This window comes from Rhinoraja longicauda, chromosome 8 (assembly GCF_053455715.1).
Source record: "Rhinoraja longicauda isolate Sanriku21f chromosome 8, sRhiLon1.1, whole genome shotgun sequence".
NCBI classification, from domain to species: domain Eukaryota; kingdom Metazoa; phylum Chordata; class Chondrichthyes; order Rajiformes; family Arhynchobatidae; genus Rhinoraja; species Rhinoraja longicauda.
In genome coordinates, this window is record NC_135960.1 from 53,018,755 (window position 1) to 53,045,578 (window position 26,824).

Sequence of the window (26,824 nt, forward strand, 5' to 3'; positions counted from 1 at the left end):
ACAATCTTCAAAACCTCAGGGATGAACTCATTCAGCTCATGACACCATTCACACATGTTCTTGTCTCGGTGACACAGGATATGCAATTGACCGAGCATGTTCTGCCATGTGTCTTTCTCAGAAAACTAATAACAAGCAGCAGTGATCAAGTTATCTCAAACAGCTCTTTCCTTCTGCTCACATCATATCTTTGCATAAGCTGAATAGCCTCCTTGGGTGTTTTAAAATATTCTAATTAAGCTGTTGTAAAATATTATGCCTGTTGTACAAGGAAGGTTATAAAATTTAATATGATTCTAGGAATGTAAACTTATGAGGAAAAGCGAGAGAAAATGTGATTCTTTTTACCCAAAGGTTAAGGGGAGACAAAGAGGCATCCATTATAATGGCTTTGTAAGAGAAATGGGGAAGTGAATCAGTAGCTGGTGTATATAAAAGCGTTGATTAATGGGGCAGTAAACAAAGGTCAAGATACTGTTGTTTAAAAAAAGAGATTTTCATAAAAGTGGTTTTGAGCGATAGAACATCCCATCAGGTAGGTATTGTGCTGGAAGCAAAATCCAGAATAGCTTTTTAAAAGAATCGGAAAAAGGAAAAATGAATGGATAAAAGGAAATGATTTAAAGTAGATTAAAGTGATTACACTCTCAGAAAGTTGCAAGTAGAGTGATTGAGCAAATAACCACCTTTTCTGCCTCAAAATAACCGATTGTTTTATTTCTTTGCACTCAATGCCTTTTATCTTGGGGATAAGAAGATACATTTATAATTTACCAGGTGAAAAGGATTTAATCTTTACTATATATAGGCACATATTTTAACGTGGCACATATACCATAATAAAAACCCAATGTACAACTCACTTCTCATGTTCCCACTTTTTTCTTTCCATATCCACCTTCTCCCACCCCACCCAACCTATCATCCCTTTATCATCCGTGGAAAAACCACAGCTGCTTACGTCAACCCAAAATAGTGCCTAAAATGTTGAGGTGTCGGAGAAGGGGCACGGTGGCGCAGAGGTAGAGTTGCTGCCTTATGGCACCAGATGCCCAGGCTCAATCCTGACCATGGGCGCTTGTCTGTACAGAGTTTGTACGTTCTCCCTGTGACCTGCGTGGGTATTTTTCAGGACTTCTGGTTTCCTCTCACACTCCAAAGAAGTACAGGTTTGTATGTTAACTGATTTGCTATAATTATAAGTTGTCCCGAGGATAGTGCCAGTGTGTGGGGGTGGCTGGTCGATCCGGACTCAGTGGGCCGGAGGGCCTGTTTCCGCACTATATCTCTAAAGTCTTTGGATATAGATGTCAAGAGTCAAGGGAGTTGTGAGATTGGCATATATACCGAAAAATGGAACAATGAAATTCTTACCTGCAGTAGCTCAACAGTTCTGTTAATACAGTACTCATGGATAACATAATAAACAAAAGGAGTTCAATAAATTTAAAACCTCAGTATTAGTGTAAAAAAAGCTTGAAGTCGTTAGTGCAAGCAAGGCAGTTCATAGTTCTGCCTATGGTGTTTGCAGTGCTCAAGAGTCAAATGGTTGCTGGGAAGTAGCTATTCGTAAACCTGGAGGTCAGAGTTTTCAAACTCCTATACCATCTTCCCGATAGCTGGAGTGAAATGAAAGCATTGCCTGTGTGTTGTGGGTGGAGAAAGACAAGAAGGTTACAAATATTTAATAGGGTTTTAAAGAATGTAAATGGATAAATTAAGTAACTTTAATCAGGCTAATATTTGTATCATCATATCATATCATATATATACAGCGCGGAAACAGGCCTTTTCGGCCCACCAAGTCCGCGCCGCCCAGCGATCCCCGCACATTAACACTATCCTACACACACTAGGGACAATTTTTACATTTTACCCAGTCAATTAACCTACATACCTGTACGTCTTTGGAGTGTGGGAGGAAACCGAAGATCTCGGAGAAAACCCACGCAGGTCACAGGGAGAACGTACAAACTCCTTACAGTGCAGCACCCGTAGTTATTGGCTAAACCTTCAGAGTCTATTGTATGGGTGAAACATCTTAAAATTATATGGGTCAATTGAATTAGCATGCATTTGTAAAAAGCATACTTTATTTGACAAATATATTGAGAGATGTTTGAAAGAAAAATGTTTTGGCTATGCATTCTTTCAAGTTTCTTTAAAAGGGTACAAAAATGAAAATTTGTGCATGCATTGGAAGTTAGAAATCGAAATGACACTCAGTGCAGCAGTAAACCGATGTTCTTTGGAATGGACAGTAATGAACCTCCCATATAGTTAATCTCCTGTAGTATGCACATAGGGAGAGAAGATGAAATGTAGTGTTCAGGTAAAGTGACATGAGAAGCCAAAGGATAAATGGAGTAGAACGTCAGATGTAATTTAGATTTCAGTTGCAGTATTTCCATTATAAATGTGGACAACAGAACTTGCTGATGCACTAGAAATTCTCCTCGAACTTGACATGATGTTTTGGTTTGATTGGGTAGGTGGACTGCAGTGACAAGGGTTGGGGAAACAGGGGGAAGTAATTACAGCATGACAAATTTACATTGATCCACCTTTAACAGAAATTGCAGATGAAAAATACTTCTATTATTTCCAGATCAGTACTGAGTATAATGACATTTGCAAATGCTACCACTGTTACAAGTGTGATTAACTGACCTTAGTGAGTTCAGGAAAATATAGACAATGGATTGGGAAAATTGATGTCAGATAAAATTTAGTTGCTGAGCTTCATTGCCTGCTGAGTAACAAAACTGACAGGAGTGAAGTGACCACCAGTTACAGATGTGTCAGATTTTCTTTGCTAATTCTTTACTGTGTGTTTAATCTGAAATATGATCCTGACAGAATTGAAAGTTATATCTGAAATTCAATGGGAAGAAATCGCAGCTACTTTTCAGGGGAATGTATAGGCAGCACACACACACACACATTCAACATTTTTGTTATTTATTATGGTGTTTACAGAGTGCTATGTTTGCATACCTGTTGTGCTGTTGCAAGTAATAATTTTGTTGCTCTGTTTTGGGACACGTGACATTAAAACACTTGATAAGAATGTCAAAAACTATCATGATAACCATATGCACATCAAATATGAAGAGCATGTTTAGAGCAATTTTTTCCGATGGATAAAAAATGCATCTCGTTAGTTCATTCTCATAGTCTTACATACCACTGGTTGAGTCGTCGACGTTGCAGCCTGCTGAAGTGACTGTACATGACTTTCCTTTGTCTGGATCCTCACGGTTCCACTTGTTTGGCCCATGGCATTGTTACCATTAGTAACCTGAGGAAGCTGTTGTGTTAAAGCTGCCTTCAGTCGCTGCAAAAAACAAACCAAACCAGCAGTTTCACTGGTATACCAAAATATATCAGTTAAGACTCAAGAGAATATCCAAATACAGAACTCTGTATCTGTAGATACACTGGGCAGACTCTTTAAATATAAACTGAAAGTACAAACTGTTTTAAGTTCCTCGTATAGCGTTACAAATATTTTTTTGTAATAGTTTGGAGTGTCTGCAAACTGAAACATGTGCTGTTTTATAATTTACTTAAAACAGAATCTGAAAGATTTACATGCATTGGACAAAGTACCAAATCATCAGTCAAGCTGGTCAACTATTGCTGTTCTATTAAAATTAATTTGGGTAGTGTGTAACTGGGTAGTGAGGGAAAAGCATGGGGTTGGATTGCTAATCTCCTCTCCATTTGGACACACCTATTCCATTTGGATGAAGATGACTTCCGCCATGACAAATTTAATCAGAAATGGTTTGGGAAAAATGGGTACACATAGTCAACTTGACACCTTCAGTTTGTTCTACCACTCAATTAAATCATGGCTGATATATGACCTAATCTGATTTTGTCTCCAAAACTTAGGTGATTAACAAACTTAGGTGATTAACATTACCAAATTTTAAGTTAAAAATATGAAACAATTACCATTATTAACTGACGAGTTTCATTCTTCTATCATGCATTGTACATGTTTCCAATTTCTTATCCTGAAAGGCCTCTACATTTTTAGACCACATACCCTGCCCTATGTTTCTTAACGTGGAAATAATTTCTCTCAACCCTCTATATTCTAATTAAAAACATTAAAACTTTGATCAATTATCCCAAAGACTTTTAAACTACATGGCATTCAGCCTAGTTTGTAAATGAACTACTGATGTTACAATGACTTACGGACACACCTCCATAAAAACAAGCTTGAATTCTGACATATGCACAAATGTTAATTCCTAACTTATCAGTTGGAGAATGTTAAGGGATGGACAGGCTAGGTGCAGGAAAAATGTTCCCCATGTTAGGAGAGTCCAGAATCAGGGGTCACTGTTTAAAAATAAGGGGTAGGCCATTTAGGACTGAGATGAGGTAAAAGTTTTTCACCCAGAGAGTAGTGAATCTGTGGAATTCTCTGCCATGGAAGGCAGTGGAGGCCAATTCACTGGATGTTTTCAAGAATTAGATTTAGCTCAGGGCTAACGAAATTAAGGGATATGGAAAAAAGCAGGAATGAGGTACTGATTTTGGATGGAGGTGCTGGCTTGAAGAGTCGAATGGCCTACTCCTGCACCTATTTTCTATGTTTCTTTGTTAAATGTCAACTGAAGCAGTTCAAAACCTGGTGCACAAATTACCATCATGCAAGGACTCTATGGTGTACAATAACTTTGAATTATTGTATTCTTGTCCTCTAGACACAGCCTTCCTCCCTTGCCATGAGATTTTACTGATCAGTGCATGTGCATCCTTAAATCTCTAGATTTTTAAGATGTTGAAAATGCATGGTTCTATTTTAGTTCCAAATGTGGTGACTTAATTACTGAATGCAATAAAATTTGTTTGCCACGTTTTTGTCTGTTTACATAACAATTAAAATATCACTGCAATTAAATGCCTTTTCTTGCAGTTGACAATATAGTTTTCCTGTATGTCATTTGCATATTTGGATACAAGACTGACATGCCATCATGTATATTACTTTCAAATACAACGAATTGTTGAAGTTCCAACACAAACTTGGGAATTCAAAACTCAAACCCAGCCTACATTAGCATCTATTGAATATCCAAATTCCCTATCTCCCATTTTTTTGTCTGGTCAAATATTACCTTCCAACTTTAGCAAGCAGATTCTTATGAGTCTTAACCATATGCATTCAGTAATCCACATATGTAACTCAGTCCACTACTTAGTCACCTCTTCAAAAGATTCAATCAAGTTAGTCAGGCCCAAGTACTACTTAGAAATTCAGGCTGATTTTCTCTGACCATCTGAAATGTTTTCAAGCGTTCAATCAAGCTATTGGCGGCACAGTGGTGCAGTGGTAGAGTTCCTCCCTTACAATGCCAGAGACCCAGGTTCTATCCTGATTACAGGTGTTTGTCTGGAAAGTTTGTATGTTCTCCCCGTGACCTGCGTGGGTATTCTCCGGGATCTCCGGTTTCCTCCCACACTTCAAAGACATACAGGTTTGTAGGTTAATTGGCTTTGATGCGTGTGGGGTAGCGTTAGTGTGAGGGGATCGCGGGTCGATGTGGACTCAGTGAGCCGAAGGGCTCGTTTCCGCACAGTATCTCTAAATTAACCATAATTAACGATTCCAGTTGGTATTGGACAATCGTCTAAGACATTAGCCTAGTTGGTCTGTAATCCCCGGTATCCCTTTTCATATTTATTAAATAGAAGTATGTTATGTGCAACACCCAGTCTTAAGCAAATACTCCCGAATCAAGCAACGTTGTGTGGAAGATGAAGGTGTTAAATTAGCTATTTATGCTGCATCTTTTGTTTTCCCCAATAGTATAAATCTCATAAAAGACCTAAATGACTTTTTCAGAATAATTACAGCTTTTGAGAGTTAAGAAATTATTTTCTAAATGGTTTTGGCATTTTTATTTTACCCAAATCTTTAAAAAAACAAGATGCTGACTCTATAAGCACCTGAACAAAGTGACTCTTTCTCAAATTTGAAGTCCATAAAGCAGTAAATTGGATGTATAATGGGGTAGAAAATAGAATAAAATTACCCAACCGTATCAGGTTAGTTTTCATCATTATGCATATTTTAAAGTTTTCTTAAGAAAATCAAACTGTTTCCAAAAGGTTTTTGAGAGTATCCATAGAGCTAATGGATATCTTTGTCTGCCAACACCTTTGTTGTGAAACTCATGTTTTACTTTAATGGTTCTTTATTATCACGTGTACCGTGAAATTCTTGTTTTTGCAAACAGGTTAGTAAGATTTTACACAAGTAACCTTTTGGATGTCAATAATTTTTTTTTAACAGTATTCGACAACTGAACACAAAGCAGATGTAGTTTATATTTTAAACATGCCATATTGGTCTTCTACTTCCCCAAATGGCTGCATATCATGCTGTATTCATCAGAAAGAAGAATTCTAAAAGATACATCTTCATTCAATGGGCGGCACGGTGGTGCAGCGGTAGAGTTGCTGCCTTACAGCGAATGCAGCGCCAGAGACCCAGGTTTGATCCCGACCACGGGTACTGTCTGTACAGAGTTTGTACGTTCTCCCTGTGACCTGCGTGGTTTTTCTTTGAGATAGAAACATAGAAAATAGGTGCGGGGGAGGCCGTTTGGCCCTTCGAACCAGCACCGCCATTCATTATGATCATGGCTGATCATCCACAGTCAGGAACCTGTGCCTGCCTTCTCCCCATATCCCTTGATTCCACTAGCCCCTAGAGCTCTATCTAACTCTCTTTTAAATTCATCCAGTGAATTGGCCTCCACTGCCTTCTGTGGCAGAGAATTCCACAAATTCACAACTCTCTGGGTGAAAAGGTTTCCTCTCACCTCAGTTTTAAATGGCCTTACCTTTATTCTTAGACTGTGGCCCTTGGTTCTGGACCCCCAACATTGGGACCATTTTTCCTGCATCTAGCTTGTCCAGTCCTTTTATAATTTTATACGTCTCTTTCAGATCCCCTCTCATCTTTCTAAACTCCAGTGAATATAAGCCCAGTCTTTCCAATCTTTCCTTATATGTCAGTCACGCCATCCCAGGGATTAACCTCGTGAACCTACACTGCACTGCCTCAATACCAAGGATGTCCTTCCTCAAATTAGGAGTCAAAACTGCACACAATACTCCAGATGTGGTCTCACTGCAGAAGTACCTCTTTGCTCCTATAATCCAAATCCTCTCGTTATGAAAGCCAACATGCCATTAGCTTTCTTCACTGCCTGCTGCACCGGCACGCTTACTTTCAGTGACTGGTGTACAAAAACACCCAGGTCTCGTTGCACTTCCCCTTTACCTAGTCTGACACCATTGAGATAATAATCTGCCTCCTTGTTTTTGCCGCCAAAGTAGATAACCTCACATTTATCTACATTATACTGCATCTGCCCACTCACTCAACCTGTCCAAGTCACCCTGCAACTTCCTAACATCCTCTTCACAGTTCACACTGCCACCCAGCTTTGTGTCATCTGCAAACTTGCTAGTGTTACTTCTAATTCCATCATCCAAATCATTAATATATATTGTAAATCGTTGCGGCCCCAGCACCGATCCTTGCGGCACTCCACTCGCCACTGCCTGCCATTCTGAAAAGGACCCGTTTATTCCCACTCTTTGCTAGCTGTCTGCCAACCAATTCTCTATCCATATGTATAAGAAAATAACTGCAGATGCTGGTACAATTCGATTTATTCACAAAATGCTGGAGTAACTCAGCAGGTCAGGCAGCATCTCGGGAGAGAAGGAATGGGTGACGTTTCGGGTCGAGACCCTTCTTCAGACTGAAGAACGTCACCCATTCCTTCTCTCCCGAGATGCTGCCTGACCTGCTGAGTTACTCCAGCATTTTGTGAATAAATCAATTCTCTATCCATGTCAATACCCTACCCCCAATACCATGTGCTCCAAGTTTGCTCACCAATCTCCCGTATGCGACCTTATCAAAGGCTTTCTGAAAGTCTAGATACACTACATCCACTGGCTCTCCTTCATCCATTTTACTTGTCCCATCCTCAAAAAATTCCAGAAGATTAATCAAGCAGGATTTCCCCATCATAAATCCATGCTGACTTGGACCAATCCTTTTACTGCTATCCAAATCAGCCGTTATTACCTCTAATAATTGACTCCAGCATCTTCCCCTCCACCGATGTCAGGCTAACTGGTCGATAATTCCCCGTTTTCTCTCTCGCTCCTTTTTTGAAAAGTGGGATAACATTAGCTACCCTCGAATCCACAGGAACTGATCCTGAATCTATTGAACATTGGAAAATGATCACCAATGCGTCCACGATTTCTAGAGCCACCTCCTTGAGTACCCTGGGATGCAGACCATCAGGGCCTAGGGATTTATCAGCCTTCAGTCCCATCAGTCTACCCAATACTATTTCTAGCCTAATGCAAATTTATTTCAATTCCTCTGTCTCCCTGGATCCTCTGTCTTGTAGTACATCTGGGAGATTGTTTGTGCCTTCCTTAGTGAAGACAGATCCAAAGTACCTGTTCAACTCTTCTGCCATTTCCTTGTTACCCATAATAATTTCACCCTTTTCTGTCTTCAAGGATCAGGATCAGGATCATCGGTTTCCTCCCACACTCCAAAGACGTACAGGTATGGAGCTTAATTGGCTTAGTAAATGTAAAAATTGTCCCTAGTGGGTGTAGGATAGTGTTAATATGCAGGGATTGCTGGTAGGCACGGACCCTGTTCCGCGCTGTATCTCTAAACTAAACGAATCATCACTGACAATGTCACTGCCTGCTAGATTTACAAGAGGTACAATTTTAGCAGAGGAAAGTAGTTGTCCCATTTTCCCCTCCTAACTAGGAATACATTACTTCAATCCTTTTGAGAATTAACTCAACCTAACCAAGAGTGATTGGTGAACCTGAATGACCAAATCTATAGTCTTCAAATACTTCCATAAATTAACAATAACCTAGCATGTAAATAACTTTATGTTCATGGTAATGTACATAAAGTATTTGTCTACCATTTCCCTGACTTTTACAACAAGTACAATATTTAATTAGCATTTCGGTAAACTTCCTTTTCCATCTCAATTCGGATATTCACCTTTTATACAAGTAATTTTAAAATAAAATAATACAATCTTGCTCAATGGGCAAATTATAATTTCAATGTGCCTGAGTTGAAATGATGAACATACATTTTAAGACTGGAACACATTACTTCAACCTGAAAATAAAATTTCAGACTTTAAAATAGAAGAATAAATATATTAAATGAAAACTTTTGCAAAATTGCTTTCAATTTATAACACCGCAGTAAATTCGACTTGAAAATAGGTACAGTTGTTTATTGCTTTGTTAATAGGATTATTGATGAAATGTTTTTAAAATTACAAATCCTGAAGGAGATTTTATGCTGAATAGTTAAATTTGCGTGCAAGATATTTTAAAAGATTCTGTTCATACATTAAAAACTATGCCAACAAAATAAATGTAAAATTATCTTGAAAATTTCTCTCAATATTTTTCCTCCAATCAATTTTAAAGGTTGTTTAAATTAGTCTACACAAACAAAGGCAGCAATTTATGGTTAAAACATTAAGTTGTGATAAATAATTTAACTTCAACCATTTAAAATACATCGTTTGTGCAAGTTGAACATTTAAATTTGAATGCAAAATGTTCTTAAGGATTTAGTTCATACATTGAAAAGCACGTCCAAGTAAATATTGTCATGAATTGTCTTAATATTTAACAGGATATTAGTAAATATAAAAAATCATATTCACAGATACAATTTTATTTTTAAACATTAACAGAAGATCATCGGCTGCTCACTGCCCTCCCTGGAGCACCTGTTCAGCCTACGCTGCCTCAGTAGAGCAGGCAAAATAATAAAAGATCCATCCCACCCCGGCCACCGTCTGTTTGTTCATCTGCCCTCTGGTCGACGTTTCAGGTCGATCAAATCCCGAACAAACAGACTTAAGAACAGTTTTTACCCCAGGGCCATACGAGAACTGAACACTACCTTTGCACTAGGCAACACCGTTAAAAAATCTTGTACTTAATATAATTGTATTTAATTGTATTTATGTATTTATTTGTTTTTGCATTTATTGCATATATGTTTGTACGCACCGTCAGGATTGGCTATTTTTTAATTTCGTTGTACTCGTTGCAATGACAATAAATGAATATTATTATTATTATTATTATTATTATTATTATAAATGTTTAAGATAAACATTTTAACTTTTAAAATGAAATGCTCCCATCCCATCACAACTGGTGATAAATAGCTGTAAAATCTTTCAAAAAGAATGTTTGGTGTTACATTGGAAGTGAAAGTTTTTTCAGGCACAAACTGCATGTTTACAGCAAGGGAGCAAAGAGATTAGTAAATACTCTAAGCAAAAAAAAAAAACAATTCTACTATCAGGATATATAGTGGACAAACAACTGAGTAAATATTAGCAACGTGAAGGAAAAAAAAATTAAAACCTGTTTTAGAAAATGTTCCAAGTATCTCAAAATTCATTGATTTTAGGAATTATTAAGAAACTAGAATGGATAGCACAATGTGGTATAAGTTGCAAATCAAGTATCAGGAATAAAATCTGCTTTATCAACTGAATTGAATTTAAGAATATAGTCAACAGGAGCAGGAAATTAACGGTGCGAGTTGGAAGCAGGAATTGAGATTAAAATGGATTAGCCACGATCTGCAGGAACAGGAGTATGCATGTGGGCCTCTCAAGATTAGTGCACTATTCAATAAAATCATGGCTAATCCAACCTTGATTTAAATCCCTGTTTCACTCTCTCCCCACACCCCTTGATTTCATGCGGCTTAAATATTTTAGTCTCTGCCTTCAATATATCCTCCTAGTTCTAGATAGCTCCACGGAAAACTTTCTCTCAGTGTCCATTCTTTCAATTTCCCTCAGAACTTGATATGTTTCAAATATGTCTTGTTCTTCTAGATTCCTGGGAGGTTGGGCCCAATTTTTCTACTTGTGTTAATCTTTTCATCACAGGAATCAACATATTGAACCGCTCTGCACTGCAAGTACAACCTTACTTAAATATGGAATCTAAAACTGTGCATTGCTCCAGGTTTGATCTCTCTAAAGCCCTGCAAAGTTGCATCAGAATTTTCTGACTTTTATATTTCATACTTCTTGGAATTCTGATCAACATTTCAGTTACCTTCCTAATTGGGTAATGCACCTGAATGTTAATCTTGAGTGTTTTTTACAGAGCCCCTCAGATCCCTTTGTAGGGCAACACGTTGTAGTCTCACTGGAATTTGACCTTCATTCCACTTTCCAAAGCAAATAACCTCACATTTCCTTACATTGTACTCCATCTACCAACTTCCTGCAGCTCAGTTATGATTTTTTCCCCCCCAATAAATTAAAAGGAATGAAAAATGATAAATTAAAATTATTTAGTGGAACACTAAATGCTGACTTTTAATTCTAAAGACTAATTATTTATCAGCTATTCATATTATTAGAACATAAAAAAATCTATAATTGAAAAGTATAAATCTCCAATTGCTGGAAATCTGAAATTATAAACAAAAACACTTGAAATATTGAGCAATTCAAGCTGCATCTATGAATAGAGAAAGAAAGCATAAAGTGGCCTTTTTGGTGTTATAAGGAAATGTGCATAATATTTTAATTGCCTGATAAAATATAGAATTAAAACATTCACTGATAACTCTACAATATGAGCAAAGACATTACCAATTACTTGATCTTTCTATCAATAATCAAAACCAGCAGTTAAGAACATTCAGAATCTGTAATATTATGTAAAGTCCATCTTCATAGCAACTATTTTAGTTTCATGAATGAGGTCATGTACATGTTTGAATTTATTGGTAAAATTCTGCACAACACATCAAAAACTGATTTGAACCATGAAATTGGTAAAGATCTATTCAGATGAATTGTTGACAGGTAATACAGCTATCATGCAGATGAAAATGTTTTATCAGATTCCGAATGGAACAGTGTGCCAATTTAGATTGTTCTTTCTACAGCAACACAGTGATTTGCAAAGTCTTTGACTTTACTGCAGAGATGTCCACTAGTTAAATTTTAAAATATAAGTTTCATCAGCAAATTGTTGTTGTGCAAAATTGTTAAGCAGCTATTAAAGCAGTCACTTCATGCTTTAACCTGACTGAACAGTCAATTACTTATTTTCATATCTGTAATATGGTTCTGTTCTCCCACCCTGAAATCCAGCATCAGCTCTAGCTGAAGCAGCAATCATTACATCTGATGACAGTGTTCGGTAAGCTTCGCTGCACTATAGCTGTATTAGCTGTCAACTGTTCATGTGAATAGATTTTGCCAATTTCACAGTATTCTTTAATTTCATGGATCAAATCAGATTTATATGCAACACAGGATTTCCCCACTCTGATAATATGAACAGCTAATCAAGATTTTTTTCACTAGAATAAAAGGGAATCAAAACTGAATCAGCACATAGTTTTTCATTTAACACCGGGTATTTAACACTTTTTGTGAAATTTACCCTGACATGCATCACAAATTGAAATGAAAAATAAAAATGATTCTGGGTTGTTCATTTCATTAATCTTTAAATTCTAGTCAATTTAAGAAAAAACTCATTAAACAAGAATATATTTCTCTTCTTTCTTTATGTCACAACATATTTAGTCCCCATATTGTGCTATGTGTACAAGTAAGCTTAAGCAAAGCTACAACAACTTTTCTTAGCAATGGAAGAGAAAATGTGGCCAGAAAATAATATTGCAAACGAATGAATATTTCAATGCCTTCAGCAATTAATCATTTCTCTGCAGTAACAACATTGGCAAAAACTGATCAACAGCAATAGCGTAAAGAATGCCAACAGTGAATATAGTACACATTTGACACTGTCCAGATTTTCTTCTATTGATTTCATAGAAAATAGCAGGAGCAGTATGCAACGAGCAGTTGAGTCATGAAAGAGCCCATTTTGCACTACTGGTGGTGAATCATTTTACAGTGGCTTTGTTATTGCAGGGTAAATATAATTACACAATTAACTTTGGATTTCCAAATTCAAAAATCTAAATAATTTTGTTTAAATTCTCATTCATGTAAACTGTCGTCGATACTGTTTGATGGTCAGATTTGTAATCTTCTTACCATCCTCTGCCACCCTCATTGGCTACACCTATTCATATTTGTTCATTTGTGAAGCACAATTCCTAAAGGAACGGAAAGCTGTAAAAGGAATACACGGATATCACTGTGAACACCTGCTAACACTCACTGATACTTTCCTGTCACACCACTGTACATTTTTGACAGCAGCAATATCATGTGCCCTCTCCCTTTGGAGTATAAAAAAATAATTCTGCAATTGCAGATTTGAATAATGGAAAACAAAATTTATAAAAATGCCATGACTTATTCAAATTTTTATCTCCCAGTCAAATTAATTATGATTCAATACAATTTCCACATATCGTACAGGTAAAATATCGGCTACTTTGATATTAGTATTTTACTGGCTCAACCAAATAAAATACTTAAAAAAACAAAATTTCATACATTGCTAAAATATAAATAAGGTGCATATATGACTATAATACTCCTATAAATATCTGCATAGCTAAAAATGGTTGATTTGTTTCCATTAGTATTTAATACTGAACGAAATAATCACCAAGGTAGATTAGAAATCAAAACAAGAATCCTTTGGGGGACAAAATTGTTCACCTGCAATATTTTGTAAAAATTAATCCAAGACAAGTAGAAGTCAGCGTGGAAACAGCTTTAAATGTGTTATTAATTAATAATTTCAATAATTAAAATTAAGCATCATTAATGTTTGGAGTGGTTATTAATAATCATTGACATAAACCAAAATGTAAAATTACAGTAATGCTTTATTAATACTATTTAAATACAAAAATGGACCTACAGAATATTTAAATTATTTTGCAATTGTATATTCTTATTTCAAATTATATTTTGCTCAAGTCTAGAAAATGTACAGGAAAAATAGTTTAATTACTGTTGTGCAGTCACTGATGTTATACATTTTGTAGCCAAAAAACAACGTAAGAATATATAAATTTTTGATGAACATAATCACCCTATCCTGCTTTATTTATATCTATCTTTTATTAATAATTTACTAATTAAAAGGAATAGTAGTCACTAAATTACTAGGAAGTGAAACATATTGCATTTATCTGTTTGTTAAAACAAAAAACTAATGATAAAGCAGGCCAAGAAAATAGTTCTCATATTTTAATTTACCTTAAAAAGCTTTACAAATGAATATGCCACCATTTTCTTGGGAAAAAAGCCTCTTTCTGGTGGTACTAACCTATCTGTCAATAGAATTTGCTCAGAAAATAGTTTTTCTCTAAGCAGACAGCTTACAGAAAAAGATATTAAGCTTCAGAAACAATTCATGAAAAGTCAAATTCATATTTCATATCTGCCATAAAAACTCATCAGTGTAATAAACCCCCCTTCTCTTGGGTTTTATCCTACCATCTGCTGCTATATTACTTATCTTTATTTTGCAACTAATTAACAGCATAATCTTCTAAATTCAGCAAGTTAATTATCATTATTGTGGTCTTTGCAGCATCATCAGTCCTTCTGAAGCAGTCTCTCTCCACCCCCAGAGAATGTGTGTAAATGAAGCAGGTTGGGAGAGGGTCTGTTTCCTTGGAGCAGGCTCATTAGGTGTTTGCTGATGAGCTCGGCATGCAGGGAAGCAGGTCACAAGAATTCTGCTGAACATGAGGTTCCATACTGGGCTCAGTCTGCTTAATGTATGTATTTGAATATTTGCCAAGCTGCCCTCCGTCAGCTCTCACTAGAATGTACCCTACAGCAAATACTGTTGGCTGCCCACTGTGTGCAAAGCAGACCCTTCTAGGGAAGCAATAGCTGGTTGTAGCTGAGACAATAACAAAACTTTTCCCTTAAGGCAGCTTAACAGTCACATCTGCTAATGCTAAATTGTCCAATAAGGATAATCAAAAATCTACAGTTGTTCTTATGTATTTAAGCAATGTTAAATGTATGTACCTAAATACACATTGTATAAATTAATATAACAATATTATTCTTCTCCGTAAAGGAATCTTAGACATTAATACTATCTGTTTTGCTTTCAAAATAAAACAAAATTTGATCCAATACCGTGATCGCCAGTCACAAGATTTTGTCATTTGGAAAACTGCCTCAGATTAATCTTCTCTCCAGACAATCTTAACTCTGTTGAACTGCTCCCTCACTTACCTCTTATCAGGTTTTTGTTCTGTTTGGCAAACAGATAGATTTCAAATGTGATTATCAATACAATATTGGGTGCTACATCTAAGAAAATGAGTAATTCTTCCTTCTCAATGGTCCACCAAATTCAAGTCAAAATGGATGTCTACATTTCTTTATTCCCGAGCGCAATAAGCTGGTGAACAAATGACGCAACAGCTGCTTGTTTACTCCAAGGACTGTGGCCAGTAATCACTGCCACTTGGTTTCTTCATAACTGCTCAAAGTTTACCTTGACTTTTCCCATCAGCTCTATCTCACATTGGTTTTCTATAGCCAATTTAGGATGAATCATCATTTCAGGCCACACAAAAATTCCATTCCTTTGCCAGCAGTTCAATTACTTTCTATGGTTACTGTGATAAAATGGACCATAGTATTTGCATTTGATGCCAGTCTCATTCATGCCCCTGCCATCACAACTAATTACATTTCTGGTGGCAACAAAGTGCATTTTCATCCTGAGTTCAGACCTTCTTTACTGGGATGATCATTCATGCCTTTACTATCTCTGGACTATTTTCCTGCCCACTCACTGATTTCCCTTGTGCCAAATCATCCTGAGATTCCTGCATCCTATGGTGTAGGATTCCTACATCCTATGTTCTCTCAGACTTGCTACCTGACTTACTTTATCCTAAAAATATATATATTTCTCCTTGGTGGTGGTTCGCTTGGTTGCAATGTGGGGAAGGAAGAACCAGTTCCTTTCATGGAAGATAAAAAAGGTTTTATGGGTATTTTCAAAGGATGATGAGTCTGGGGGCTTAGGTCACACATTTGATATATTTTAACATGGTATCTCACGGGCATATCATCAGCAAAAACTCAAGAAACCAGTCCCATTGTGCAACCCCTAAGATTCTAAATGACCCACAAATTTCCTTTACTATCACACCACTTTGCCTTCTCCCAGTGGTTGACATGCCAAGTAACAAAGTGCTCACAATAGGTGAATGCTGTTTGTTGAAACTGAATAAAACTTTAGCAGTGGATACCTGTGACACCTGGGTGAATGTTTGTGAGAGGAGAAATAGATGTCGTCATTGTGTTAATTTTTTTTTGCTAATGATAAGCTAATCAACAGTCATCACTGGAGAATAACCAGGGGAAGAGTAATCACCAAACCTTTAAATCACCATAAAGAGAAGGGCCAATAACTTCTGGGCACTCACAAGCAACAGCAGTATGAGGCAGTGAGGTAGAGGTAGGCTGCGAAGCACAAGCTAATAATGGGAATACTTCACAATCAATTATATATCTGAGGTGCAGAATTATCATCAAAGAACAGTTTCATCATCTTGCTTGACTACGATATAAAATTCAAAATGTGGCTTTCTATAAGCAGCCTGTTCAACGTGGGAACTAGTCACTGTGTAAAACCAATGGAAATAGTTTACAGTGATGCCAGGAAAATTGTGATACAATGGTCAGAGAGAAAAATGGAAATGTAGAAAACAACAAGGGAAGACAGAAAAAAAACAATTTCAAAAAGGAAAAGAAAAATCGAGAGTAGCATCAAGGCTAATAAAACAAATTTCTTAACATATGGTGAGAGGAATAGAGTGGTTAAAGGCAGACAGGTGACATTCTAATAGATAACAAGATGACGGCAGAATTTTAAATGAATATTTTGTATCCATTTTCACAGTACACAAAAGGAAAAAATAGTAGACTCAGAAAGGAAATTAAAAATAAATCAAGTGAAGGAACTTACTGGATTCAATATAAGTAATAAAAGGATAATGGAGAAACTAATGGAATTCAAAATAGATAAATCTCTAGGACCTGATCGTTTTCACCTCAGGGTATCAAAAGCAGATGAAGGAATTGCAGATGAATTAGTCATAATCTTTCAAAGCTCTTGATTCAGGAGTTGTGCAGAAATTCCATTAGCGTTTTATTTTTAAGTAGGGTGAAATAGAAAAAAAGTAGCTTTACTCATGGCTGATGTGTTTTGTACGAATTTGGGGAAAAAGACTAGAATGGGAATTTACTGAATTTACACAATTTGGCTTTAAAGTACAACTTGCAGAAGCACAGTGATGTACAGGACAAAACAAGGCCATTTACCCCATTGAGGTCAGGTCTTCGATAAAACAAAAAAAAAAGTTTTTATCCTAATGGCCCTTTATTATTTTCTATTAAGTGTTCATCCACTTATTGCTGACTTCATTTCTGTCGTATGCTGTGCATTCTAGATCACAGCAGATAACTAAGAGAAAAATATGTTTCCTTATGTCACTTTGTCAATCAAAAAAAAGTATCTTATTATTTATTGTATCCAAACCATTCCTGATGCTGAAGCTATTTTTAAAAATCTTACCCTTTTCATTTGTACAAAGGGCAATCCAGTTACTTTAGTCGCTCAATTAAAATTAAGTCCCTCAACTTCGAAACTATTTTAACAATTAATTTTACATCTTCTTCCAGTCCTATAACAGAACTTTATTGTCATTCGGTATAAATACCGAACGAAATTTCAGCAGTCACAAGACACCGCAAAAAAGAAAAGAACACAGGACACATGACCCCAACACAAACATCCATCACAATGACTCCAAACACCCCCTCACTGTGATGGAAGGCAACAAAACTTCCACTCTCTTCCACTCTCTTCCCCCCGCGCCCACGGACAGGCAGCTCGACCCCTACCGAGGCGACCGACACGCACAGCCCCCGCAAGGGGATGGAAGGCCCCGCGGCCGAGCCGCACCGGGCACCGAAACGTCCCACAGCCGAGCCGCGCCGGCGATGTTAAGTCCAGCGGCCGAGCCGCGCCGGGCGATGGAAGGCCCCGCGGCCGCTGCTAAGTCCCGCGGCCGAGCCGCACCGGGCACTGAAACGTCCCGCGGCCGAGCCAACATTCTTTTGAAGGTTTGCATGGTGTCTAGAATTTAAATTAATTCTCAAAACTGTCAAATGATGCTGTGCATACCCAAGACTGGAAAAAGGAAAAGTGGGCCTAATAAAGATCCCTGCAGAGAATAATAATATTATCTACTCCAGACTAAGAAACAACTGCTCCCACATGTCTTGCTTTCTCTTCCTTGGCCAATTTTACTTTCCTTGCTGCCAAAGTCCCTTCAATCACATTAAATCCATTACATTGTTATACATTGATCAGAAGGGACAGGCTGGAGAGAAAAGAAATATACTCAGATTGGTGGGATATAATATGTGGGGTTCCTGAGTGATTTGTTTTAGGCCTTCTAGAATTTACAAATGTATTAATGATTTAGAAAGGGGAGACTGTCATCAGGTTAGGAGGGATGATAACTTGTTCAGGTGGAAGCATTAAGTTACAAAAAGGACTCGGAGAGACTAAATCAGTAAGTAGAGTTCAATGTGGGCAAGTGCTAGGTTATCTACTTTGGACTCACCTAATAGCTGTAACTGTCATTGGAGAAAAAGAGTTAGAACAGAAATATTTACTGCAAATTTCGATCTCATCCTGCTCTTGTTTTCAGTACCATGATTGAAAAGTGATTTAACTCTTCTCATTGTTTCTGAGACAAATCACACTAACTGAGAAATTTGACAGAGTTGTTCCTGCATGAGTCACCCCTGGAACTCCCACTTTATTTCTGTCAGGGCTGATATAATTCCTCATCTAACACTTCTTTAAGAGTTGTGCAAGGAAATTTGTACTACCTTGCATCTGTAGGCCCCTTGCCATAGGCCATTCCCTGGGAAAAAAAACCATATTGGCAATTCCACAGCATTTATTTGGGAGATCAGAGGATAGATGAGAAATGTGCTGAAAATATCTCCACCCGCACCTTAGCAACACCTCTGACTTTCACTCCCTCCCTGAATTTTCCCCCTTCGTGCTTTAGTGCTACTTCCTGATGCTGGTGTTCCCATTTAACATCTCCCCCACTTTACTTGGAATGATCACCTCCCTGCCTGATGTCTCAGGCCTCCCTCACAACCCTGCTGCATCCAGGTTTTCTTCTTCTCTTAACATATCAAGACTCTTTCCCCTGGTGTCTCTAGTCAGTCAAATCCCAACTAACCTATCCAGTCATTGGCGGCAAACGAAATTCAATGCACTGGAGTTGGAGTGAAGGGCCTGTTTCCATGCTGGATAACTCCATGATTCTTACTACTTTAATCTTGTCTAAGAGATTTTAAATATGTTTGTTTTTGTGTTGTAGGAGGTCACAGTGGTAGAGACTAATGAAGCCATGGAGCTGTTGAAATGCATGGATTAGGAACTTAAAGATGAGAACATAGTTAAAACACAAGCCAGTATAGGTCAGCGAGCAATAAAGGCGAGTGAGACTCAGCGTAAGTTAAGAGATTCAGTTCTGCACCCTCAACCCAATTCCAATGAAAATGCTGACCCTACAACTTCTTGTCCCGAGCTCAAATTATCTCATATTATCAATGTTTGGTTCTGCTCAGAGTCTCTATCCCCTTCAATCATCAATATCCCCCTCAAAAACCCATACATAATCCCTCATTTTAGGTCCAACATCCCCATACTCATTTTGTATCACATTATTGGTTCAAGCTGTAAATCCATTGCAAGTATCCAACCATTCCGACTTTAAATGCACCATGTCAGGGTTCTGCATTCCCATGACAGTGAAGCAACTCTTATAAAAGTCTCAAATTATATTCCATACGTCTGTAATTATGATCAGCAATCCTTTCTCAATCCAGTCTGTAATTATGATCAGCAATCCTTTATGCTTATCTGTAGGTTTTGGATGTTGATAGTTTGGTAGTTGATCACAGAACCTTCTTTAGTTTAGATCGAAATAAAGTAATTTATTATAATACGATTTTGGAAACTGGAATTCTAGCATATAATAAGTAGATCACTTTTACAAGTTTAGGACCAATTTCACACCAGATCCTTACATTTGAAGCCTGAAAATTAATGGGGAGAAAATATGGTAAAATAAAGAATATGGACTAGCAAATAGTTAAAAGTGAGCAATAGAAATTTCACGGACAAGAAGTTTATTTCAATTCGTGCTGAGATTTGATCACACAGAGGACTGAGAAAAGTTACTAATCAAAAATCACACTCTTTCTGGATTTCTATCGTTTTTTTAATGCAACTATTGATTTTATACTCAAAAATAGAGAAAGTTATTTTACGCTAATACAGATAGTGACAGAATCAATTGTAGATTTTTTTTGTTTTTACCAGTTTGGCTTCTGACTGTAGAGGTTGTGGTGAAGGAGGTTCAAAGTTGTTGATGGGAGGACCTGGAATTCCAGGAATATTAGGCACCATGGTGACAGGCCTGATAATCTAATAAAAAGTAGATGAAGCATTATGCATACGAAATTCAAAAAAGCTTTAACAAACACTTGCATTTATATATTGCTTTATTGTAACAAAACATTCCAAGATCACCCACCTTCAGAAAATATATGCCATCATATCAAAAGGACAAGATTTCAGTTGTAAGTACAGTGATGGGGTGATTGAGAGGGTTTTTTGGTGATCCATGTTGAGGAGAGGGAAATGGAGAGGCATAGAAATTTGGGGAAAACCTTAACAAGATCTTGTCCAGAATAGAGACCAATGGCTATTGGCAGTGGGATGAAAGAATGGGATAGGATAGACGGGAAGCCACAATCACTGGAAGGAAGCTGTGAAAAGTTATATTTGCATACATAGTGAGGCCATGTGGGGGTCAAATGCGAAATGTGAATTTTAAATGTGAAATAAACGTGCACAGGAAACCTGAAAATAACAATCCCACTGTTTACCCAGAATCCTAATACTGATTCCAAATCTCTCCGCTTGCCTTTACATTACCATCAATGGGCAGTTTATTTGATTGTGTAATATTCTTAAACTTTCCTTGTATTGCTCTCCCTCCTCCACCTTTGAAATCTGCGATATCCACACAAATCTTGAGGTTTATTCTAACTTCTCCTTTCCCTGCAATGTTTCCACTTCAAATGTTTTTCAATACCGTGAGTCACTTTGTATATTAAAGAAGTTGTTGCTAATCTATATGCCTAAAGACAATATACACATACATGAAATAGCTTTTGCTGACATACTACTAAAGTGTATTTCTGATCATGCAGGAAAACATCTCTTGGTTACCACAACGAGGTTAACAAATGTGACAAAAAAAGCAGAAATTTAGATTAAAACAAGGTTTCTAATAGATTATTGTCCACTTACGGGAACTGTTGTATGAATACGGACAGGATTTGTGATTAATGCAGGAATGGTGATGGGCATCGTCTGTCCATTAGGCAGCTGTAATAAGAGAGGAACTGAACCAGATACTGGACTAAAAATAAAAAAATTAGAATTACTGCAACTACAGTTCTGATAAACAATGCAACAATTGTTAAAAGCATGCATTTAAATTTTTAAAAATTGCAGATAAAGCATTTCAATTCTGACTGGATTTGGAAGTGGAAGCACATGTTCCATGGACTTACTCACATGGTCCAGTATTTGAATCTGAATAAATAAATATTTAGAATCATCCTTTTTCCTTACATCTTTAGCCTGTATTATAACCAAAAATTAATTAAAAGACTTACTAAAAGAACTACCATATGTCTTATTATTTTGTTTCTTGTTTTGCATATCATTAATTCCATTCAAGAATGAGGTGATAACCATATTATTAAACCACAGCATTATGCTTGTTGAAGGTATCCACACACAACGTTTGGGGTGAGTTTAGTTTAGTTTAGAGATACAGCATGGAAACAGGCCCTTCAGCCCACTGAGTCCGTGCCGACCAACAAACACCCGTATACTAGTTCTATCCTACACACGCGGGACAATTCACAGAAGCCAATTAACCTACAAACATGCACGTCTTTGGAATGTAGGAGGAAACCGGAGCCATCAGAGAAAACCCACGCAGTCACAGGGAGAAGGTACAAGAATAGACAGCATCCATAGTCAGGATCGAACCCGGGTCTTTGGCACTGTAAGGTTGGTGGTGGCGTTCTCTTGCTTCAGTAGATTGCCCTCCTGGAGGAATTGTCAAGGTTGCATGTTTTGGAGGTGCTGTTGAAGCATGCTGCAACACCCAGTGTGATCACTCTGTACTATTGGAAAGGACTAAATGCTTACGTTGGTCGGTTGGTGTACAGGTTGTCAATAAAGCAAATTGCTTTTTCCTGGATAACGCAAAGGTTCTTGAACATTGTCGCAGTTGCATTAATTCACACGAGTGAACAGGATTATCATCGTGCTACCCTTGAGAACGATGGTAAGGTTTGGGATATTAGGAAGTGATTTAGTCACTACGGAGGATCCAGTCTCCAAACTGTTCTTGTTTTCACAGCATAATGCAGCTAGTCCAGTTTAGATTTTGGTCTAAGATGGCCACCAGGGTTTGGTGGAGAGAGATTTGACCGGTATTTGACATGGAGCATCCGGTATTCGAGGTGTGAAAATTCCTTCTTGTTGGAAAAGGCTATTGTCTGGCATTTGCATGACATAGGTGTTCATTGCCACTTTTCAGCCCAAGATTAAATGTTGTTCAGGCTTTGCTGGATCTAGCTAAGAACTGTTTCATTACCTACAGATTTGGAAAAGAATTGAATACTAGAACAATCAGCAAACAACTGCACTTGTTGAAGGCAAGGTACTTGATCTGAAGACTGGTTGACCATCAAAATTATGCCCTGGTTCTCACTAACTTAAATTTTACCAAACGATGCCATGTTTAAACGATAAACTGCCCAGAGCATCATAAGGGCAGGCACTCTCCTTGCTTTAAACATTTTTTTTTCATCCATGTTTGGACTAAGATTTTAATGCAGGCTGGAGTAGAGTGACCTTGGAAAGGGCCATAGCCTGTGCATCAGGGCTGAATTCCTGACACCAACTTTTGTGATTTCTGTAAACTACGCATGAATGTAAACACTAGAGTGTCTGTCACTTCTCCGGTGTAATGATGACAAATGTTTACACCTTCATTATCAATGAAACCATGGAATTTAGATCAATATAAACGCAGTTGTCAAATTAAACACATCAAGATCTCACAAATGTCAAATGAGATGGCCAGCTTTTGGTCTAATGATTGCTGGTGGACATCAAAACAATCCCTACCTTTGGAAAATAGTGCCACGTGTTTTTTAAATTAATTTCAAGAAGTAGGTAAGATAATGCTTTAAGGCTTCACTCAAATGTCAAACCTCTGGCAATACAGCATTATTTTATACTGAACTTGAAGAGCATTATGGTGGATAAATCCCCAGGACCTGATGGGATCTATCCCAGGTTATTGAGAGAGGCATGAGAGGAGATTACAGGAGCCTTGATGAAGATCTTTGCATCTTCTCTTGCTGCAGGCTAGGTCCCAGAAGCCTGGAGAGTAGCTAATGTTGTTCCTTAAGAGAAGAAAGATTCTAGGGAGTTATAGGCCGGTGAGCCTCACGTCCGTTGTGGAGAAGCTACTGGATAGGATTCTTTGGGAGAGGATTTATTCCTATTTTGAAAGGAATGGGGCAATTAGGGACAGTCAGCATGGTTTTGTACATAGCAGGTCTTGTCTTACGAATTTGATCGAGTATTTTTATGAGGTGACGGTGATAGATGAGGGTAGGGCAGTAGATGTTGTCTACATAGATTTTAGTAAGGCATTTAATAAAGTACTAGACCGTGGACCCGTTGGGCCTAAACCTCTCCTGCACTGGTGCAGCACCCTCTCCGCCCCCCCTCCCCTTCCCTTCCCCCCCTCCATCCCCCTCAACACCCCTTATCTTCCCTCCTCCCGCTCCCTCCCCCCCTCCCCTCCCTCCATCCCCTCCCCCTAGTAGATTTAAACTTTAAAATGTGAATAACTAAAAATATAACACCAATTTCAATTAAACTTCTACCATTAGCACCAAATGGTAAGTAAGGTGGTCCTAAAATTGTTGTGCTATCATGTACCGTTCTGGCTGTAGTTCAGGAACAAACAAACAAACAAATGAGAGTTTCAGTATATTGAACAGTAGAATGATTCAGATGGTTAAAGTGCATGGGATTAACAGTGACTTGGTCATTTGGATTCAGAACTTACTCACTGATAAAAGACAGAGTGTTGTGGTGGAAGGTCAATAGTCAGGCTGGAGGTCAATGACCAGTGGAGTTCCACATGGATCCCTGCTTGGACCTCTGTTGTTTGTAATATATATATAAATGACTTGGACATAAATGTGGACAAGTTGATTGGTTAAGTTTGCTGATGGCACCAAGATTGCTGTGGTCGCAGACTGTGAGTATGGGTGGAGAAATGGCAGATAGAGTTTAATCCGAGCAAGTGCGAGGTGATTCGCTTTGGGAGGTCAAATGAAAGAGGAAAATATACAATTAATGTTGCGACCCTTAACAGCATCGATCTACAAAGGTATTTTGGGATCCAAGTCCCAGAAAGTGGCAACATAAGTAGATAGAGAGGTACAGAAGGCATATGGTATGCTTGCTTTCATAGGTTGGTGCATTGACTATGAGAGTTAGGAAGTCATGATGTAGCTTTGAAGGACTTTGGTTTGGCTGCATTTGGAGTATTGCGTACAGTTCTGGTCACCCCATTACAGGGAGGATGTAGAAGTTTTTTGGAAAGGTGCCAAAGAATTTTACCAGAGTGATGCCTGGATTAGGGGTTATTAGATACTGTTGGACTGACTTGGATTATTTTCTCTGGAATGCCTGAGGTTGCGGGGAGACCTGGTAGTAGATAAAATTATGAGAGGCATACAGAGGATAGGTGGTCAGAACCTTTTCCTCATGATGGAAAAATCAACTACTAGAGGATATAAATTTAAGGTGAGAGGGGTAAGGTTTAAAGGAGATGGGTTTTTGTAGATAGAGGGTAGCAAGTGTCTGGAACGCACTGCTGGGTGTGGTGGTTGAGCCAGATACGATAGTGGCATTTAAGAGACTTTTGGATAGGCATATGGATATATGGATTACATGCAGGCAGATAAGAGCTGGTCTTGGCATCATGTTCGGCACAGGCATTGTGGGCCGAAGGGACTGTTTTTGAGTTGTACTGTCCTATGTCTAGATTGTATACATGTATGTCTGCCATGGGACTGAATCTGAAACTATCTAACTAGAAAGAAACATTCTACTTACTAATTTTAACTTACCAGTTTCTATTTTCAATCAAATTTCCAACATGCAATTTAAAAAATCTAAATTAATTTGTGAGGTCCACATTTGATCCATCTGTTCCACTATAATTAAGAAGTCTTTTTGGACAGTTTTATTTTGTGGACAGTCAGATGTTGAAGTCACAATTAACCAGTGCCTTACCAAACTATTATGTATCTAAAACAATGTAATACAATATTGATCTCAATACTTACACTATGCTTCTGTTTGTTGGCGGAGTCTGTGTGATGACAGAAGTAGAAGTTGGAGAGGGCAAAGCTTGATGTATGACAGCACCAGTTTCTGAATTTGCAAGGAGCACATTGGGGACTTGCAATGATGCTGGACGAATTGTTGATACCGTTTGTGTTGTCTGTTGTAATGGGACATCCTGTACCAAAATGCCAAAATGATATTAGCTTAATATTTTTCACTACTGAAAGATTTAAATTGAATAATCTTAGTAACTCTCTGTGCTGTTGTTAATAGCTTGATACAGAACAGGAGGTTCCGTCACTTGTAACGCTTAATGTGTTGTAGGTCTATTGATAGCTGATATTTGATGTCAGAAAAAGGTGCAAAGCATGGGGGAATGAGTGGTAGGAAGAGGATACAGAAGGAGACCGAAGATCTCGATAAGGGTGGGAAGGTGGACCAAGAATAAAAATAGGGCTAAGGTAGAATGAGAAGAAACATAAACCACAGATAGACAGGTTGGAGATAGGAAATTAAGGTTTTCTTTTTGTTCACTCCATCAGGGTTTGAACATTAATTCGTTACATCAGGGCTGTCCCTGGTTTGGTAACTGTTTACAATGCCCATATTTCATTTACAATATGATCCTTAAACTAAGAAGGACATTCAATGCTGAAGGGTCCTTTGAGTAGGCTAGAATACCCTCTGCTCTTAAGATCGCGCAATCTTTTCAGAGACTATTTTTCTGCATTATATATTTTATTAATTTGTGAGTAAAGAATTTTCATAATTATCTTTGAGCTGAACATAAGTTTGTACTCAGATGGATTTCTTTGGATTAATTGAAGAACATATTTAACATATAGTCAATTTATTGCAGTAAATGAATCAGAATGATTGTCAGGAGTTTGGCAGTGACTATAATAAATTGATGAAAAGGACCAGGTAGATTTGAAAGACCATTTTTGACAAAAAGGTAAAAGATTACGGGAGAAAATCTAAAGGACCAGGGACCAGATAGCTGAAAGCATGACCGCAAATGATGAGGAATGTGAGAGTTCAGAAGCTAAGAAGTACAAGATCTCAATGGGCTTTCAGGATGAGATTTTGTTATGAACATCGGGATGGGTGAGGTCATGGTGTGGGGAAAATGAAAATTCTTTACAAGCCATTGTCAGAGCATATGTTATTTTACATAGTTTAT

General features: G+C 37.7%; 1 protein-coding gene across 7 annotated transcripts in view; it reads right to left on the bottom strand.

The window, feature by feature from the left end:
• Window positions 1-26,824, bottom strand: part of atf2 (activating transcription factor 2) — a 106,568-nt gene that overhangs the window by 21,512 nt on the left and 58,232 nt on the right. For all 7 annotated transcript variants that reach the window (XR_013547556.1, XM_078403986.1, XM_078403980.1 and 4 more), the window contains 4 exons: window positions 25,641-25,816; window positions 21,493-21,604; window positions 20,494-20,601; window positions 3,188-3,337 (listed from right to left, as the gene is read on the bottom strand). Coding sequence is in view for 6 of the 7 variants with exons in the window: in XM_078403986.1 (XP_078260112.1) it covers window positions 3,188-3,337; window positions 20,494-20,601; window positions 21,493-21,604; window positions 25,641-25,816 (546 nt within the window). In the remaining variant the exon portion in view is untranslated. The remainder of the gene's footprint in view (window positions 1-3,187; window positions 3,338-20,493; window positions 20,602-21,492; window positions 21,605-25,640; window positions 25,817-26,824) is intronic.